Source organism: Pipistrellus hanaki (assembly GCF_964339955.1).
Source record: "Pipistrellus hanaki genome assembly, chromosome: 21".
Taxonomy (NCBI): domain Eukaryota; kingdom Metazoa; phylum Chordata; class Mammalia; order Chiroptera; family Vespertilionidae; genus Pipistrellus; species Pipistrellus hanaki.
This window is the reverse complement of record NC_140523.1, coordinates 6,656,142-6,674,777: the sequence shown is the minus strand read 5'-3', so window position 1 is coordinate 6,674,777 and position 18,636 is coordinate 6,656,142. Positions and strand designations below refer to the sequence as shown.

At 47.4% G+C, this 18,636-nt stretch overlaps 2 protein-coding genes across 8 annotated transcripts; one reads left to right on the top strand and one right to left on the bottom strand.

Annotated features, from left to right (window-relative positions):
- The first annotated feature begins 958 nt into the window (after positions 1 to 958).
- Positions 959 to 18,020, top strand: LOC311614375 (UPF0235 protein C15orf40 homolog). Of its 6 annotated transcripts, none has more exons than XM_084869167.1 (5): positions 977 to 1,119; positions 4,243 to 4,370; positions 7,486 to 9,318; positions 9,395 to 9,475; positions 18,004 to 18,020. In XM_084869167.1, the coding sequence occupies exons 3-4, from the start codon at positions 7,542 to 7,544 to the stop codon at positions 9,430 to 9,432; spliced, it is 1,815 nt and encodes a 604-aa protein (XP_084725293.1). In that variant the 5' UTR covers positions 977 to 1,119; positions 4,243 to 4,370; positions 7,486 to 7,541; the 3' UTR covers positions 9,433 to 9,475; positions 18,004 to 18,020. The 6 variants fall into 6 exon arrangements, with proteins under 6 accessions (XP_084725294.1, XP_084725293.1, XP_084725291.1 ...); XM_084869165.1 differs by lacking the exon at positions 18,004 to 18,020 and adding an exon at positions 17,403 to 17,993; XM_084869166.1 differs by lacking the exon at positions 18,004 to 18,020 and adding an exon at positions 10,766 to 11,438.
- RAMAC (RNA guanine-7 methyltransferase activating subunit) lies at positions 11,492 to 18,636 on the bottom strand. Of its 2 annotated transcripts, none has more exons than XM_084869336.1 (3): positions 18,558 to 18,636; positions 16,482 to 16,660; positions 11,492 to 14,864 (listed from the first exon to the last, which is right to left on the bottom strand). In XM_084869336.1, the coding sequence occupies exons 2-3, from the start codon at positions 16,649 to 16,651 to the stop codon at positions 14,675 to 14,677; spliced, it is 360 nt and encodes a 119-aa protein (XP_084725462.1). In that variant the 5' UTR covers positions 16,652 to 16,660; positions 18,558 to 18,636; the 3' UTR covers positions 11,492 to 14,674. The 2 variants fall into 2 exon arrangements, with proteins under 2 accessions (XP_084725462.1, XP_084725463.1); XM_084869337.1 differs by having other exon boundaries at positions 18,427 to 18,558.

Genomic DNA, 18,636 nt, shown 5'->3' with positions numbered 1-18,636 from the left:
TGCACCGAGGCTGTCCATTTATGAAGAAAAAGTGTTTGGCCAAAACCAGTGTTGCTCAGTGGATAGAGCGTTAGCCTGCAGATTCAAGGGTCCCAGGTTCGATTCTGGTCAAGGGCATGTACCTTGGTTGCGGGCACATCCCAGTGGGGGGTGTGCAAGAGCAGCTGATTGATGTTTCTCATAGATGTTTCTAACTCTCTCCCTTTCTGTAAATAATAAAATTTATATATAAAAAGAAAAGTTGTCTTGACTAAGGCTTCCTGTAGAAGAGTCACTCTCTCCTGTTGGGTTCAGAACCCCACCCTCTGCCTCTGTTTTACCCCCTCCCCCCTTCCTGGCTTCATTCCTATCAACATTGATAGGCTATCCCTATCTTATTAACTGCCATCCAGTTTTTTGTTTTGTTTTTGTGTTTGTTTTTGGTGTGTGTGTGTGTGTGTGTGTGTATGTGTGTGTGTGTGTTTTTCCTTCAAAAAGTCAATGTCATGTGCCCCTCGGGATAACAGTCAACTCCTTCACAGTGAAGTCAAATTTCTCGCTGCTCCACCAGTGTGGCTCAGTGGTTGAGCCTCGACCATGAACCAGGTCAATCAGGGCGCATGCCCGGGTTGAGGGCCCCATTCCCACTAGGGGGCGTGCTAGAGACAGTTAGTTGATTCTCATCATGATGAGTATCCCTTCCTCGCTCTGAAATCAATAAAAACATATTTAAAAATTTTTTAAAAAGTATTCCCTACACCTGTTAGCCTCCGCTCCTTACACTGCGGGAGCCTGAGCGCCTGACACAAGGTGGGTGCTTCCTGCGCCCCATCCCAGGAGTCTTGCTCCCGCCGACCGACAGGTGTCGCTATCGCGCCGGAGCCGAGGCGAGGCTCCGGGGCCGCTGCGGCCCCCGTTGTGCGCAGGCGCAGAGGGCATTTCCGACGCCGCCGCCAGCCCCGCGGTGTGCGCAGGCGCAGAGGGCGTTTCCGGCGCCGCCGCCCGGCCCGGCGCCTCAGCGTGAGGATGCTCCGGTTCCGCCGTGTGCTCAGGCCGCTCGGGGCGGGACCTGGCGCTCGGGCCTCCGCCCCGCTCCACGCGGGCGCCGCGATGCCGAAGAAAGCCGGTGCGACGAGCAAGGCCAGTAGCCAGTCCCGCGGCCGCGGAGGGTGGGCGGTCGCGGGGGAGGAGCGGGCCGCGCGGGTCGGGGCTCCGGCCGCCCTGCCCGCCGCCACCAGAGGGCTCCCTGGGCCGCGTCTGCTGGGCCGCGGGCGGGTGTGTGTCTGGGGGCGCCCCCCAGGAGGCTTTCTTCTGCGCCCTCCCTCCTCACCCCTTCTGTCCGGGGTCCCCTCTGCAGGGCGGACTCCGAGACCCCGCGACCAGGTACCGGGGGTCCCCCGGCCGGACAGCCCTCCTCCTCCCCCGGGAGTGACGCTCTGCGCGCGGTCCCTCTCTGCACCCCGAGCTCCCAGGAGGCCCTGCACCCCGAGCTCCCAGGGGCCCTGCACCCCGCGCTCCCAGGGGGGCCTGCACCCCGAGCTCCCAGGGGGCCTGCACCCCGCGTTCCCAGGGGCCCTGCACCCCGAGCTCCCAGGGGGGCCTGCACCCCGAGCTCTCAGGGGGGCCTGCACCCCGAGCTCCCAGGGAGGCCTGCACCCAGAGCTCCCAGGGGGCCTGCACCCCGCGTTCCCAGGGGGGCCTGCACCCCGAGTTCCCAGGGGGGCCTGCACCCGGGGTCCTGACTCCCCTTCACACACAGCCTTTGCCTCCAGGCTGCCCGGTGCAGAGTTGGTGTGTGCCAGCGAAAAGTTCTAGAACAACTAATGTTGCACGGCAGGCCTTTTATTTTATTTTATTTATTTTAAAAAAATATATTTTACTGATTTTTTTTTTACAGAGAGGAAGAGAGAGGAATAGAGTTAGAAACATCGATGAGAGAGAATCATCGATCAGCTGCCTCTTGCACACCCTCTACTGGGGACGTGCGGCGACCAAGGTACATGCCCTTGACCGGAGTCGAACCCGGGACCCTTTAGTCTGCAGGCCGACGCTCTATCCACTGAGCCAAACCGGTTTTGGCTACTTATTTATTTTTAAATATATTTCATTGGTTTTTACAGAGAGGAAAGGGAGAGGGATAGAGAGTCAGAAACGTCGAAGAGAGAGAAACATCGACCAGCTAGCTGCCTCCTGCACAGCCCCCACCAGGGATGTGCCTGCAACCAAGGTACATGCCCTTGACCGGAATCGAACCAGGGACCCTTCAGTTCGCAGGCTGACGCTCTATCCACTGAGCCACACCGGTTTCGGCGGGGAAATGCTTTGTAACCTGTAAAGTTGTAGCGTGGTTGTTGTTGTCGTTTTAGGGCAAAAGCCAGAGCCAGGAGCCAGAGAAACCTCTTCCTCCCCTGGGCCCCGTGGCAGTGGATGCCAAAGGCTGTGTCACCATAGCCATCCATGCCAAACCGGGCTCTAAGCAAAATGCCGTGACAGGTACCTCCGGACCCGGGGGCGGGCACCCTGGGGGAGTCAGGGGTCCCCTCCCTCGTCCCTCTGCCCTGGTTCGTTGGAAGTTTATCCCATCCAGGCAGGTGTGTTTTTCACATCTGCAGTTACAGGCCTTTTCTTTTTCAGGTTTTAAATTCTAATGTAAAGTTGTAAAGCCAATGTGTAAACGATGAAAAAAAGTGGTATAATTTCCTTTTTTTTTTTTTTTAAATATATATATATTTTTTTTAATTTTTTTTTTATTTTTTATTTTTAATAAGTTTTTATTTTTCATATTATTACAAATGTTCCTTCCCCCCCCCCCCCCACCATTGCTCTGTTCCACCAGGTTCCCACCCCACCCTCTGCCCTTTCCCCTCTCCCCATTGTCCTCATCCATAGGTGCACAGTTTATGTTCAGTCTCTTCCCACGCCCCCCTCTCCCCTTTTCCCCAAGAATCGTCAGTTCACTCCCCTTCCATACCTCTGATTCTATTATATTCAACAGTTAATATTGTTCATCAGATTTTTTTAATTTCCTTGGTTTTTAGATTCACTTGTTGATAATTACGTATTTGTTGTTCATAATTTTTATCTTTGTTTACTTTCTCTTCTGAAAGAACCCCCTTCAGCAATTCATATAATTCTGGTTTGGTGGTGATGAACTCCTTTAGCTTTTTTTTATTAGTGAAGCTCTTTATCTGGCCTTCGATTCTGAGTGATAGCTTCGCTGGGTAGCTTATTTTTGGCTGTAGGTTCTTGCTATTCATCACCTTGAATATTTCTTGCCATTCCCTTCTGGCCTGCATGGTTTCTGTTGAGAAGTCAGCTGACAATCGTATAGGTGCTCCTTTATAAGTTACTACCTTCTTTGCTCTTGCTTCTTTTAATATTCTCTATCTTTTGCTCTTGGAATTTTAATAATGATGTGTCTCGGTGTGGTCCTCTTTGGATTCCTTTTGTTTGGAGTTCTGTGCACTTCCTGGACTTGTAAGTCAAATTCTTTCACCAGGTGGGGGAAGTTTTCTGTCACTATTTCTTTCAGTATGTTTTCGATATCTTGCTCTCTCTCATCTTCTGGAACCCCCATAATTCTGATGTTGGTTCGCTTGAAGTTGTCCCAGAGGTTTCTTACATTATCTTCAATTTTCTGGATTCTCTTGCCTTCTAGCTTCTGTGGAGGAGTGTCTTCTGGCTCTTTATGTTCCAAATCTTTGACTTGATTCTTGCGATCTTCCCTTCTGTTTTTAGGACTCTGTAGAATATTTTTTATTTCAGACAATGTATTCTTTATTTCTTGTTGTTCCCTTATCATTTCTTGATGGTCTCTTTTCATATCCTCATAGGCCTTATCCATCTTTTCTAGGAAATTGTTGAAAAACCTTATAAGCGTAGATTTGAACTCTATATCCAGACGCTTTTTGTCCTCCATTTCTTTCGTTTGTGATCTATTTTGTTGTCGCATTTCGCCTTAAATATATTTTTTATTGATTTTTTTACAGAGAGGAGAGAGGGATAGAGAGCTAGAAACGTCGATGAGAGAGAAACATCGACCAGCTGCCTCTTGCACACCCCCATCGGGTGCACACCACCCCGCAACCAATGTATCTATACATGCCCTTGACCGGAATCGAACCCGGGACCTTTCAGCCGGCAGACCGACGCTCTATCCACTGAGCCACACCGGTTTCGGCCAAATGCAGACTCTTTTGTAAAACGCTCTGGCTCCCCAGAGAAGAGCCCCTCACCGATAAAGCCCGGCTGCTCTCGTTGCAGATGTGACGGCCGAAGCTGTCAGCGTGGCCATCGCAGCGCCTCCGTCGGAAGGGGAGGCCAACGCCGAGCTCTGCCGCTGCCTCTCCAAGGTCCTGGGGCTCAGGAAGAGCGATGTGGTTTTAGATAAGGTACGCATCTCTCTCTTATATATATATATACGCATTTAAAACACTCACCTGAGGAGCCCTAACCGGTGTGGCTCAGTGGACAGAGCGTCGGCCTGCGGACTGAAAGGTCCCGGGTTCGATTCCGGTCAAGAGCATGTACCTTGGTTGGGGGCACATCCCCGGTGGGGGGCGTGCAGGAGGCAGCTGGGCGACGTTTCTAGCTCTCTATCCTCTCCTTTCCTCTCTGTAAAAAAGATCAATAAAATATATTTAAAAAAAAAAAATTTGGAATGCAGCCGAAACCGGATTGGCTCGGTGGATAGAGCGTCGGCCTGCGGACTGAAGGGTCCCGGGTTCGATTCCGGCCAAGGGCATGTGCCTTGGTTGCGGGCACATCCCCAGTGGGGGGTGTGCAAGAGGCAGCTGATATATGATTCTTTTTCATCGATGTTTCTAACTCTCTATCCCTCTCTCTTCCTCTCTGTAAAAAAAAAAATCAATAAGATACATTAAAAAAAACAAAAACAGCCGAGACCGGTTTGGCTCAATGGATAGAGCGTCGGCTTGGGGACCGAAGGGTCCTGGGTTCTATTCCAGTCAAGGGCATGTACCTTGGTTGCGGGCATATCCCCAGTAGGGGGTGTACAAGAGGCAGCTGATCGATGACTCTCATCGATGTTTCTAACTCTCTATCTCTCTCCCTTCCTCTCTGTACAAAATCAATAAAATATATTTAAAAATAATAATAATAAAATAAAATAAAAAAACACAAACAGAAAACACAAACATCACCCCCCCCCACCCCCCACACTAAGGATATGTCCGAAATGCATACAACTGAGGCCCGTTTCTAACAGTGTTAGAAAGTCTATCATGTTATCCTGACACTGCCTTTTCCTTTCACTCCAGGGCGGTAAATCCCGGGAAAAAGTGGTCAAGCTTTTGGCCCCCACAACTCCACAAGAGGTCTTGGAGAAATTGGAAAAGGAAGTTGAAAAAAAATAAAAGTAAGAGCCGGGACCGGTTTGGCTCAATGGATAGAGCTTCGGCTTGGGGACTGAAGGGTCCCGGGTTCGATTCCGGTCAAGGGCATGTACCTTGGTTGCGGGCACATCCCCAGTATGGGGTGTGCAAGAGGCAGCTGATCGATGACTCTCTCTCATTGATGTTTCTAACTCTCTATCTCTTTTCCTTCCTCTCTGTACAAAAATCAATAAAATATATTCAATAAATAAATAAATAAATAAATAAAAGTTAAAAAAAAAAAATACATCCTCGAGAAACTTTTTATATTGCTAATGATGAAGAGGCTGCTAACCAGGAAAATGCAGTTCAATGCACAGAAATAAATGTATTTGAAAAAGAACAGGTCTCCAAAAAGGAGTCGAAAATTTAAAGGTACTACACATTGAATACTGCTTGGAACATACTGCTCTGGTTTCATGGCATGGCAGAATACTAGCAACAGAGCTGGGCAGGCTGTTCAAGATGGCCTGACTCGGCCAAAACCGGTGTAACTCAGTGGATAGAGCGTCGGTCTGCGGATGCAAGGGTCCCAGGTTCGATTCCGGTCAAGGTCATGTACCTTGGTTGCGGGCACATCCCCAGTGGAGGGTGTGCGGGAGGCAGCTGATCGATGTTTCTCTCTCATCAATGTTTCTGACTTTCTATCCCTCTCTCTTCTCTGTGAAAAATCAATAAAATATATTTTAAAAAAAATAAAAAAAAAATGACCTGCCTTAGCCCCTTTCATTTTGTGATGGTGCTTCTGGTATCCAGGAGCTGAGAGACACACTGGATCACACTGTGCACAATGACAACTAGGACCCAGGTCCCTTGACTCCCACTTGAATACACTTTGTCCTGATTGTCAATTAAAGTGATAATATTTCTGCAACACTTCCGTAATGCTAGGGATGGCTTCTAATCCAGTTTACAAGTGACAGGAAAACTTGCCAATATATTTTGTACTCTCTATATCATAAAATGCTTATCTTTATGCAGAAATGTTTTCTGCATCCTTTTGAAACCCTTGAGCATTTTATGAAAAAGTGAGAAAGAATAATCAAGACTTGTACAGGCATATCTTTAAAAATATATATATATATATATATATATATTTTATTGTATTTTTACAGAGAGGAAGATAGTTAGAATCATTGATGAGAGAGAACATCGATCAGCTGTCTCCTGCACACCCCCTACTGGGGATGTGCCCGCAATCAAGGTGCATGCCCTTGCCTGGAATCGAACCTGGGACCCTTCAGTCCGCAGACCGACGTTCTATCCCCTGAGCCAAACTGATTAGGGCCAGGCATACCTTGTTTTATTGCACTTCACAGATACAGGTTTTGTTTTGTTTGTTTTTTTCAAATTGCAGGCTTACGGCCACCCCGTGATGAGCAAGTCTGTCTGTACCATTCTTCCAATATCATTTGCTCACCTTGTGTCTTTGTGACACATTTTGGCAATTCTCTCAATATTTCAAGCTTTTTCATTATTATTATATTTGTGAACGGTGATCTTTGATACTATTGTAATTGTTTTGTGGCACCACATACCACACTCATATGAGATGGTGAACTTAGCCGAAATCGGTGTGGCTCAGTGGATAGAGCGTCGGCCTGCGTACTGAAAGGTTCCGGGTTCAATCCGGTCAAGGGCATGTACATTGGTTGCGGGCACATCCTCAGTAGGGGGTGTGCAAGAGGCAGCTGATCGATGTCTCTCATCAATGTTTCTATCTTCCTCTCTGTAAAAAAAAAATCAATAAAAGACATTAAAAAAAAAAAAAAAAGGCCGGGACCGGTTTGGCTCAGTGGATAGAGCTTCGGCCTGCGGACTGAAGGGTCCCGGGTTCGATTCCGGGCAAGGGCATGTACCTTGGTTGCGGGCATGTCCCCAGTAGGGGGTGTGCAGGAGGCAGCGGATCGATGGCTCTCTCTCATCGTTTTTTTTAACTCTCTATCCCTCTCTCTCCCTCTCTGTAAGAAATCAATAAAATATATTAAAAAAAAAAAAAGAAACCTCTGACTTCTTTAAAAAAAAAAAAAAAAAAAGATGGTGAACTTGATCGATAAATGTCTGTGTTCTGACTACTCACCAGCTGCTCCCCTCCCTCTCCCCCTTTCCTCAGGCCTCCCCATTCCGAGACACAGCAACAGTGAAATCGGGCCAGTTTACAGCCCGACAATGGCCTTGACGTGTTCAAGCGAAAGGAAGAGTCGCACGTCTCTCACTTTAAACCAAAAGCTAGAAATGATCAAGCTGAGCGAGGGAGGCATGTCCAAAGCCGAGATCGGCCGGAAGCTGGGCCTCCTGCGACAGACGGTCAGCCAGGTTGTGAACGCCAAGGAGAAGTTCCTGAAGGAGGTGCAGAGCGCCACCCCCATGAACACGCGGGTGATACGGAAGCAGAACGGCCTGATCGCCGACATGGAGAAAGCGCTGGCGGTCTGGATCAGGGATCAGACCAGCCACCACGTTCCCCTAAGCCAGAGCCTCATCCAGGCCAAGGCCTTGACGCTTTTCAATTCCATGAAGGCTGAGCGAGGTGAGGGAGCGGCGGAGGAAAAGTTCGAGGCCAGCAGGGGTTGGTTCATGAGGTTTAAGGAGCGATGCCGTCTCTGTAACGTGAGAGTGCGAGGCGAGGCAGCAGGCGCCAATGCAGAAGCTGCGGCGAGTTACCCGGACGATCTAGCCAGAATAATTCACGAGGGCGGCTACACCGCACAACAGATTTTCAGTGTCGACGAAACGGCCTTGTATTGGAAGAAGATGCCCTCTGGAACTTTCCTAGCCAGAGAGGAGAAGGCAGTGCCTGGCTTCCAGCCCTCCAAGGACAGGCTGACTCTCTTGCTAGGGGCTAATGCAGCCGGCGACTTGAAGTTGAAGCCGATGCTCGTCTATCACTCCGAAAACCCCGCCGCCCTCAAGCATTACGCGAAAGCCACTCTGCCTGTGCTGTACAGATGGCACGCCAGAGCCCGGATGACGGCGCATCTGTTCACCTCCTGGTTCACCGAATATTTCAAGCCCGCCGTGGAGACCTACTGCTCGGAAAAGAAGATCCCTTTCAAAATACTGCTGCTCGTGGACAACACCCCCGTTCACCCGGGAGCCCTGAAGGAGCTGTACAGTGAGATCGATGTCGTTTTCATACCTGCTGACACAGCGTCCGCCCTGCAGCCCATGGGTCAAGGAGTAACGTCAACTTTCAAGTCCTATTACTTAAGAAATATATTCCGCGGGGCTGTCGCTGCCGCAGACAGCGGCCCCTCCGACGGATCGGGGCAGAGTCAACTGAAAACCTTCTGGAAGGGATTCAGCATCCTTGACGCCATCAAGAACATCCGCGATTCGTGGGATGAGGTCAGAGCCTCCACCATCACGGGAGTCTGGAAGACGTTGATCCCAACCCTCTCCGATGGATCTGGGGGGTCCAGGGCTTCGTCGGAGGAAGTGACCGCAGAGGCGGTGCAACTAGCGCGAGAACTGGGGTTAGAAGTGGGGCCCGAGGATGTGACCGAATGGCTGCAGTCTCACGCTCGGTCCCTGACGGACGAGGAGCTGCTGCTGATGGACGAGCAGAGAAAGCGGTTTCTGGAGACGGAGGCCGCTCCCGGCGAAGAGGACGCGACGATCGTGGACATGACGACAAGGGACTTGGAATACTACGTCAGCTTGGTGGACGAGGCAGCCGCAGGGTTGGAGAGGATCGACCCCAACTTCGAAAGAAGCTACACCGCGGGCAGAATGCTCTCCAACAGCGTCGCGTGCTACAGAAAAATCCTCCACGGGAGGAAGAGTCGGTCGGCGAGGCAGAGTTCATTGCTGTCTTATTTTAAGAAGTTCCCCCAGCCGCCCCAGCCTTCAGCCACCACCACCCTGATCAGCGAGCAGCTGTTAACACCGAAGCAAGAATCTCCACCAGCAAAAAGATTGCGGCTCCCTGAAGACTCCGATGATGGTTAGCGTGTTTTTTTTTTTTAGCAATAACGGACTTTTTAATTATGGCATGCACCTTGTTTTGCCTACATTGACAGAACCTGAGAAAGCAAAACCTGGACTCATACTTCTGTGAGTCTTTCCTCCTTTGCCAGCAAGGAATTAGAGAACCAGAGCGTGTAAGTGACACCTTTGTATTGTTCCAAATTCCAAACAGTTAAAAACTCACAACTTTAGAGGCAGTTCTTTTCTGGGTCTTTGTGAACGGTGACCCTCTTACAAATTCAGGAATTTGGTTCCTTTAACTGTAGTGCAGAATATGCATTTTGGAACCTACCCTGGCTCCCACTTCATTTTTTTTTTTTTTAATTGATTTCCAAGAGGAAGGGAGAGAGAGAAACATCAATGAGAGAGACTCATTGATCTGCTGCCTCCTGTATGCTCCCTGCTAGGGACCATGCCCTCAGCTAGGGAATGTGCTCTTGACTGGAATCAAACCTCGGACCCTTCAGTTTGCACGCCAGCACTCTATCCACTGAACCAAACCAGCTAGGACCAGATTATTATTATTTTTTACTTTTATTTTTTAATATATTTTATTGATTTTTTACAGAGAAGAAGGGAGAGGGATAGAGAGCTAGAAACATCAACTAGCTGCCTCCTGCACACCTCCCACTGGGGATGTGCCCGCAACCAAGGTACATGCCCTTGACCAGAATTGAACCTGGGATCTTTCAGTCCGCAGGCCGAGCCAAACCAGTTTTGGCAGGACCAGATTATTTTTTTTTAAAACGTGCCTAGAGACTAAAAAGAAATGTAAGAACCTAGATTTTCAATTTACATCCAAGAGGTGGCACTGTAATGCAGAAGCAGCCACATAATTTGAAGGAACTGAACTGCACTATCAGGAAATCCCTTCTGCAGAGCCTGATATCAGTAATCCTTTTAATCTCATCCTCTCAGAGGTACGCCTGAGGCTTAGTCCAGAGTGTAGTGGTAACCCAGGCCAACTGTGTGTTCACAAGTTCAGGGTCACTGCCACAGTGAAGTCTGCATGGTCCCGATTGGCTCCCTTAACCGGACAGCCTTCAGAAATCCCTTTCAGTTGCCATTTTTGAAAATGGAATTGGGCTGGACAGTTGACAGAAACAAATTTCTTAAATCAGATGCCAGATTTATTAACTTGATTTATTAACTTGATTCCAGAACACACCAATTAGACTGCCTCCTGGCATCCTTTAGTGAGTACATTCTGTCCCTTTGGGAAATTTCATAGGGAGCCAGTTATGTGGAGTCTAGTTTGAGATTTGGGAATCAGAGCCAAGGAAGTGATGGGCCTGGGTCAGGGAGCTATGGCCATCTGGAGCTCCCCTTTCTGCCAAGGGATAGGCCCATTATATCCCACCAACCCCTCTCCTGGGATAATGCGAGGCCCTCATGATTTATGGCATTTTAACTCCCTTTTCTAGGCTCCAGGAGACCACCTACTTCTGTCCACATAAGCTTTCTCTAGACCATCCTTATAATTCAGTTGGTAAGATTTTATCAGCATTTTATAATCCTACTAGAGGCCTGGTGCAAGGATTCATGCACCGATGGGGTCCCTTGGCCTGGACTGCAGGGATTGGGCCCAAACTGGCTCTCTGACGTCGCCCAAGGGGTCTTGGGTTGCAAGAGGGCACAGGCCAGGCTGAGGGACCCCACAGGTACACGAATCCATGCATCAGGCCTCCGACATTCCCCGATGGGTCCAGGGTGCGGGTGAAGCAGATTCAGGGCCAATAGTGCCCGAGCAGCAACCTAACCCGATGGCTGGCAATTCATTAGTCAACAGAGCTAAATATCAACAGGACGACGATTGAAATTTCTTTTGAGAGACAAATTTTTTAAACTTCTTCTAATGCCACTGCTTCAAAATGGTATTTTGTGGAAGAGCCACACTCAAGGTGTCAAAGAGCCGCATATGGCTCGTGAGCCACAATTTGCCTACCATGGACCTAACCCATCGCCATTTCCATGAGGAATCAGGTGCCCTCTACTGGTCGGAGTGTCTGCCCCCTGGTGGTCATTGTATGTCATAGCTACTGGGCAAACGGTCGGATGGTCACATAGGCTTGCTTATATATATATATATATGTATGTATGTATGTGTGTGTGTATATATATATATATATATATATATATATATATATAGATTAGAGGCCTGGTGCACAAATGCTCTGGTGGGGTCCCTTGGCTTGGCATGCAAGGATCGGGCTGAAACTGGCAGTCCAACATCCCCCTAGGCCTGGCTGGCAATCGGGGCTGATGGAGCCTTCCTTTGGCTGCTAGCAGGGGCTTTCCTTCATTCCATGCTGCCCCCTGGTGGTCAGCACATGTCATTGCGAGCGATCAAACTCCCAGTAGGTTTAACTCCCGAGGGGGCACTTTGCATATTGGGTTTTTATATATATATAAATGTTGCCCAGGATAGGAAACCCCTATGATAGATAACAAACTACAGTAGTCCTACAACAATAATTATGATGATGATGTTGAAAATTGCAAGTGCCTGCTTTGTGACAGCCGGAGTTATAAACATTGTATAAATAGCAATTCATTTTAGTGCATAGTATTACTGAACACTGGGCACTTGGCTTCCTTCCCCGAATCTCCCTGATCCTGGTGACACTAATGGAAGGTAGGCCATGTCTATCTTCACTAATAAAAGAGAAAGATGCAAATTGACCATACCTTAGTGACACCCACCAGCCAATCAGGAGTGAGTATGCAAATTCAACAAAGATGGTGGATTAATTTGCATATGCAGGTGCCGAGGGGGTGGGGCAATGACGCAGGTACCGCCCCAGCTGCTCCAGGCCTCTGGACGGCTTGGGAAGGCGGAAAGTGGCTCCAGGCCAGAGCAAAGGTAGAACACAAAAGCAGCACCAAAGGATATATGGACAAAAGTAATGGAGCATTGTTAGTAGGGGCAAAAAACTGGAAACAACCTGTCTACCTATAGGAGAACAATTACATTGTCAGTGGTAAATACATACTGTAGTGTGTTATGTTGTTAAAATTAAAACACTAGTTTTTAACCTATAATTATTGACCTGTTTGTTATATTCTTGTTGTGTACACAAAGAATAATACGTGTGAGTGTATATATATTTTTATATATAATCTCACTTTAGTAAAAAAGGGAAAATGTTATATCAAATTTAAGAGCTGAAACTGGTTTGGCTCAGTGGATAGAGCATCAGCCTGCGGACTGAAGGGTCCGAGGTTCGATTCTGGACGCTCTATCTACTGAGCCATACCAGCTAGGGCATCATTCCTTTTTTTGAATGTTATTTTGTATCTATGCAGGAAGCAGAAACCATGTATTTTATTTCTTCCTGGGTTTGAGCACATAGTGGGCAGTCTGACAGTGACTGCTGTTTATAAAAAAAAAAACCAATAGCCATAGTGTCAATAACTCCTACAGAATGCAGAAATAACTCATTGGGAAGATGCTTACTGTATTTTCAAGCAGGGCTGGTAATCAGGTCATATGTACCTGTGTTAAAATATTTATTTATTTAAAATATATTCTATTGAATTTGTACAGAGAGGAAGAGAGAGAGATAGAGAGTTAGAAACATCAATTGAGAATCATCGATCAACTGCCTCCTGCACACCCCTTACTGGGGATGTGCCCGCAACCAAGGTCCATGCCCTTGACCGGAATCGAACCTGGGACCCTTCAGTCCGCAGGCCGACGCTATATCCACTGAGCCACACGGGTTTCAGCGAAACTTCTTTTAATAACCCTTTGCACTCCGCTGTCCCCTCTCAGGGAACATCGGAATTCTAGCACATCACTCGGATGTCCCCTCTCAGGGGACATTGCAGTTTATTAGTGATTACGGGGAATTGAGTTAATTCAACGCACGTTTCGCAAAGTAGCGTCGAGTAGCTGGTAGCCAATGTCCAGAATGGTTCGGAGTGCAAAGGGCTAATATTATCTTTAAACCAAATGAACTGTGTTCAGTGGACATGAAGGACCGAGTCATAAAAAAGACAAAAACCCATCTCGCCAATTAATGAGTAGGCTAACTGCCAAAACCGAGAGAGAAACTGATTAGTATTCTCAGTATTTTATTGACATAAAACCATGTAACGGCCATGACAATGATCTGAAATATAATCATCACCCCGAAAGGATGTGACAGCATCACAGTGTTTATGGAAGAGAATGCAGAAGATGCACATTTGAAAGCGAATGTAACATTGTAAAATCAACCCACATCTAGAACCATAAAAGTAAGGAAAGACAAATAATGCAGGCTTATTTACATGACGGAAGAGGAAAGGGGAATGTCGCAGAGTTTCTGTCACACTTTCATAGAATGTATGCATTTTTACCTACTAAAATGCATACATTCTATGCATTTTGTATAAAATGATTGTGCCCTAATCCCACTCTGGATCATTAGGTCAAGACCCTAAAACTTAAGAATGATTCCTTCCTCATTTTACAGTTTTATTCTTGATATTCCTCTAAATAAAGACCAAGCCCTGGCAGGTGTTGCTCAGTGGTTAGAGCACTGGCCTGCACACACAGGGTCGCTGGTTTGATTCCCAGTCAAGGGCACACACCTGGGTTGGAATTCCCACCCTGCCCCCCAGTTGGGGGGAGTGCAGGAGGCAACCAATCACCTCTCTCCCCCTCCCCCTTCCCTACTACTCTCTAGAATCAGTGGGAAAAATATCCTTACTCCTCAGGTGAAGATTAAAAATTAAAAAAAAAAAAATAAAAAGAGACCCAAACTATTATGGAGCTGAATCATACCTAAAGAGTAATTAGAAAGTAACACAGTCACATAACAAGAGCCAAAAGAGAAATACAACTGCAATTGCTTTACCTTCCAACTTGTGAAGTTATTGTACAATTCATCACAACTAAGTACAGTTGTGCGTTCACTAGTTGATTTTTACCAGTCTCTCAAAATTTTAGGAATGAGCACATCCTAGTACCTGGAAACTTCCTACGTTACAAAGTAAAAGCAAGCATTTTCTGTTTTAAAATTCCTTGTTTTATTTCCGAGTAAAACAAAGAACTCCTGGAGGTCAAACAAGGAAAAGATATACCATGTTCATGAAACGAAGAGTCTGAGGTAGAAGTCGAGCAATATAACCCACAACTTTTTTAGGGAAGGTGTTTATTCCCAGCAACCCATCCCACCACTCCAGAAAGATCTCATTTTTTTTTAAAATGTCTCAAGTTAAAAAAAAAATCATTTTCCAAAGTCAGATGCAAAAGGACGACCAACAGAAAACACACACACACACACACACACGTTTTGTCTCGCTAACAAAGTAAACGGTTTCAGGAAAAGCTGCTGACGTTTCTCTCAGTAGTAACCGTAGGGAGGCCGCTGGTTGTAGCCGTAATTGCCGTACTGGTGAGGGTGGTACGGCTCTTGTCGGTGCTGCTGGTAGTTGTTACCCCAGGGGCGTCCCCCGTGCCATTGGTTGGATCGGTTGTCACTGGGCCAGCCCCGTCTGCCGTCCCTACCTCTAAACTGTCTGTTGTCTTGCAACCTACAACAACAACAACAAAATTACACTTTTAAGAAAACACATGACAAATCAGTCCTGTTGCATTTGACTTCTCAATCGAATACTTAATAAACGAGAATAAAAAACATTTTCCTCTATAATATGTTACAGCTCCAGTGATTCAAAACATTCTTTTGTTTAAAAATATATTTTATTGATATTTTACAGAGAGGAAGGGAGAGAGATAGAGAGCTAGAAACATCAATGAGAGAGAAACATCGACCAGCTGCCTCTTGCACACCCCCTACCGGGGATGTGCCCGAAACCAATCTATTAATACATGCCCTTGGCCGGAATCGAACCTGGGACCTTTCAGTCCGCAGACCGACGCTCTACCACTGAGCCAAACTGGTTTTGGCTCAAAACATTCTTAAAATTTAAGTCATTCTCCCAGTTACACTGGACATGTTTTGCAGAGAAACAGACTACAACCCGAAACTCCAAACAATAGGCTAGCTTTCAATCAAACTAAAAACTATTCAATTGTTTTAAAAAAAAACCAGTATGGTAATTTATTCCTTTTATCTATTTTGAATTATTAAGTAAAGTAACTTCCACTGTATAAACTTTCTAAAATGAAATCAGAAGCATCACCTTTTAATGGAATTGTACTCAAAAGTTTTGTATAAGGCTCTAAGTTTCTAAAGTGTATTTGCAAATAAAATATTAGTCCACAGAAGGAATGTCTTTTAAAAAACAACATTGCTGAAACTGGTTTGGCTCAGTGGATAGAGCGTCGGCCTGCGGACTGAAGAGTCCCAGGTTCGATTCCGGTCAAGGGCATGTACCTTGGTTGTGGGCACATCCCCAGTGCGGGGTGTACAGGAGGCAGGTGATAGATGTTTCTCATCAATGTTTCTCTCTCCCTCTCCCTTCCTCTCTGTAAAAATCAATGAAAATATATAAAAACAACAACATTAACACATACAGGCACACATAATTGAACACTAAGGAAAAAATACATGGGTTGATAAAACATGAAAGCAAATACTTACCAGCAACTTAATTAGTGCCAGGCACTAGGTATATCATACTGAACAAAAACACTGGTCTGCTCAGCCAGCATGGCTCAGCGGCTGAGCATCGATCGACCTGTGAACCAGGAGGTCACAGTTCAATTCCAGGTCAGGGCACATGCCCGGGTTGCGGGCTCCATCCCTAGTGTGGGATGGACTTGCAGGAGGCAGCTGATCAATGATTTTATTTCTATCACTGATATTTCTCTCTCTCTGAAATCAATAAAAGTATATATTAAAAAGTATATATTAAAAAAAAACACCACAAAACAAAAAACACTGGTCCCTGTCCTAGCAGATTAAAGCTATTCTCTTCCATGCCGAAACCGGTGTGGCTCAGTGGATAGAGCGTGGGCCTGTGGACTGAAAGGTCCCAGGTTCGATTCCGGTCAAGGAAATGTACCTTGGTTGCAGGCACATCCCCAGTAGGGGGTGTGCAAGGGGCGACTGATCGAGGATTCTCTCTCATCTATGTTTCTGACTCTCTCTTCCTCTCTATAAAAAATAAAATATATATATTTTTAAAAAGCTATTCTCTTCCAGATGAGCCACCCACAATTCACTCTTCTGAAGTAATACGTACCAATTGCCTCTATTCCTCTGGCCCCCACCAGCTCTGCTGTTCCAATCCTCCACAATCGGAGGGGTGGCTGGAGGGCGTTTCAGATATTCCTGGTATTCTTTGTCGTCTTCTGTGAATCGGCTGGCAAACATCTCTTCGAAATTCGGAGCAGCTTCAGAAGTATCAGTCATCCTGAAATTCTGTACAGTTTTTAAGAAAATATATTTTATTGATTTTTCACAGAGAGGAAGGGAGAGAGAGAGCTAGAAACATTGATGAGAAACATCGATCAGCTGCCTCCTGTACACCCCCTACTGGGGATGTGCCCGCAACCAAGGTACATGCCCTTGACCGGAATCCAACCTGGGACCTTTCAGTCCGCAGGCTGACGCTCTATCCACTGAGCCAAACCGGTTTTGGCATGAAATTTAAATAGGATGTTATTTACCAATGTTACTGCAAGAAATTTAATTAAGATAAAAATAAATAGAATTTTAACTGACCCAAGCTTTACTTATCTCCAGGATTTAATGTTTAGGTTGTCTAGAGGTGTGGGAGGGAAAACAAAACAAAACGTGACTCCCTCAAGAAAACTCTCAAAAGGGGTTGGGTGATGGGTAGGGGCCATAAGGGCTTCAGGGGTTAAATTAAAAGTGCTCTAAAGTCTTCCAACGCTAATTCGAGAGTGCGCCAAAGTGCCAGCGAAGCCCTAGCAGGTTTAGCTCAGTGGATAGAGCGCTGGCCTGCAGACCAAAGAGTCCCGGGTTCGGTTCCATTCGATTCCGGTCCCATTCTATTCTGGTCCCATTCTATTCCGGTCAAGGGCACATATGCTGGCTGTGACCAGGGTCAGGGGGCGTGCAGGAGGCAACCAATAAATGCGTTCCTTCTCACATCAAGTTTCTCTCTGGCTTCCCCTCTCTCTTCCACTCTCTCTCAAAGCCAATGGAACAATATCCTCCCGTGAGGATTAGCAAAAACCAACGAAGTGCCATGATACAAAGGCGTGTCCTCTGAGCCTTCCCAGCCAATAAGCAAGCTCCAGCAGAAGTAACAACTTTGCAGTGTTAAGTTCATGTCCGTTGAAATCAAAGGACATTGCCCTAGCTGGTTTGGCTCAATGGATACAGAGTCAGCCTGTGGACTTAAGGGTCCCAGGTTCGATTCCGGCCAAGGGCACATGCTTGGGTTGTGGGCTCGATCCCCAGTCAGGGGAGTGCAGAAGGCAGCTGATCCATGATTCTCTCTCATCACTGATGTTTCTATCTCTCTGTCCCTCTCCCTTCCTCTCTGAAATCAATAAAGAAATGTTAAAATAATAATAATAAAAAGAAATAAAAGGGCACTGCCTTTCAGATCTGCACCCCAACATTAGTTTATTTACCACAAATACAACCACACCGAGCCCTTCTGGCTGCAGGCGAATACCTTGGAAAGGACTCACCAGAATGGGGGGTTTCGCTGCCCCAGGAGGAGAGACCGAGGAAGCTAAGGACTAGAAACCACCACGATTTTCACTCTCTTCAAACCCCCTCCGCCAAAGCCTAGCAGAGCCGGTCCCCCAAGACGGCCCCTTGGACGTCCAGGCGCGGAGGAAACTACAGACCCAGAAGGGTAAGGGCCCAGAGAAGTGTGGCTCAGTGGATAGAGCATCGGCCTGCGGACTGAAAGGTCCCAGGTTCGATTCCAGTCAAGGGCATGGACCTTGGTTGCGGGCACATCCCCAGTGGGGGGCGCGCAGGAGGCAGCTGATGGATGCTTCTCTCTCATGGATGTTTCTAACGCTCTATCCCTCTCCCTTCCTCTTTGTAAAAAATCAATAAAAATATAAGAAAAAAGAAAAGAAGGGTAAGTAAGGGGGCTTCCGATCTCGCGAAAGCGCCCGGGCCTGGCACCGCAGCCCGGGGGACAGACACCTCGGCTCCACCGCCCCCCTCCTTCCCGGCGCCCAAAACCCGCAACTCACCCGCCCAATCGCCGTGTCTCCTCCTCAGCTCGGGCTGAGCTTGGCGGCGGGCGAAACGCGCGGGACACCCACTTCCGGCCCCCCAATGATCCCCAATGCCCCCCAACGCGTCCGTGCGGCCCCACACTCACCTCACCTCCCCTCTCCCAGGTAACGGAGCCTCTGTTGTCAGACAAAATCCGACGGCGTCCTGACTTCCGCTTCCGGCGA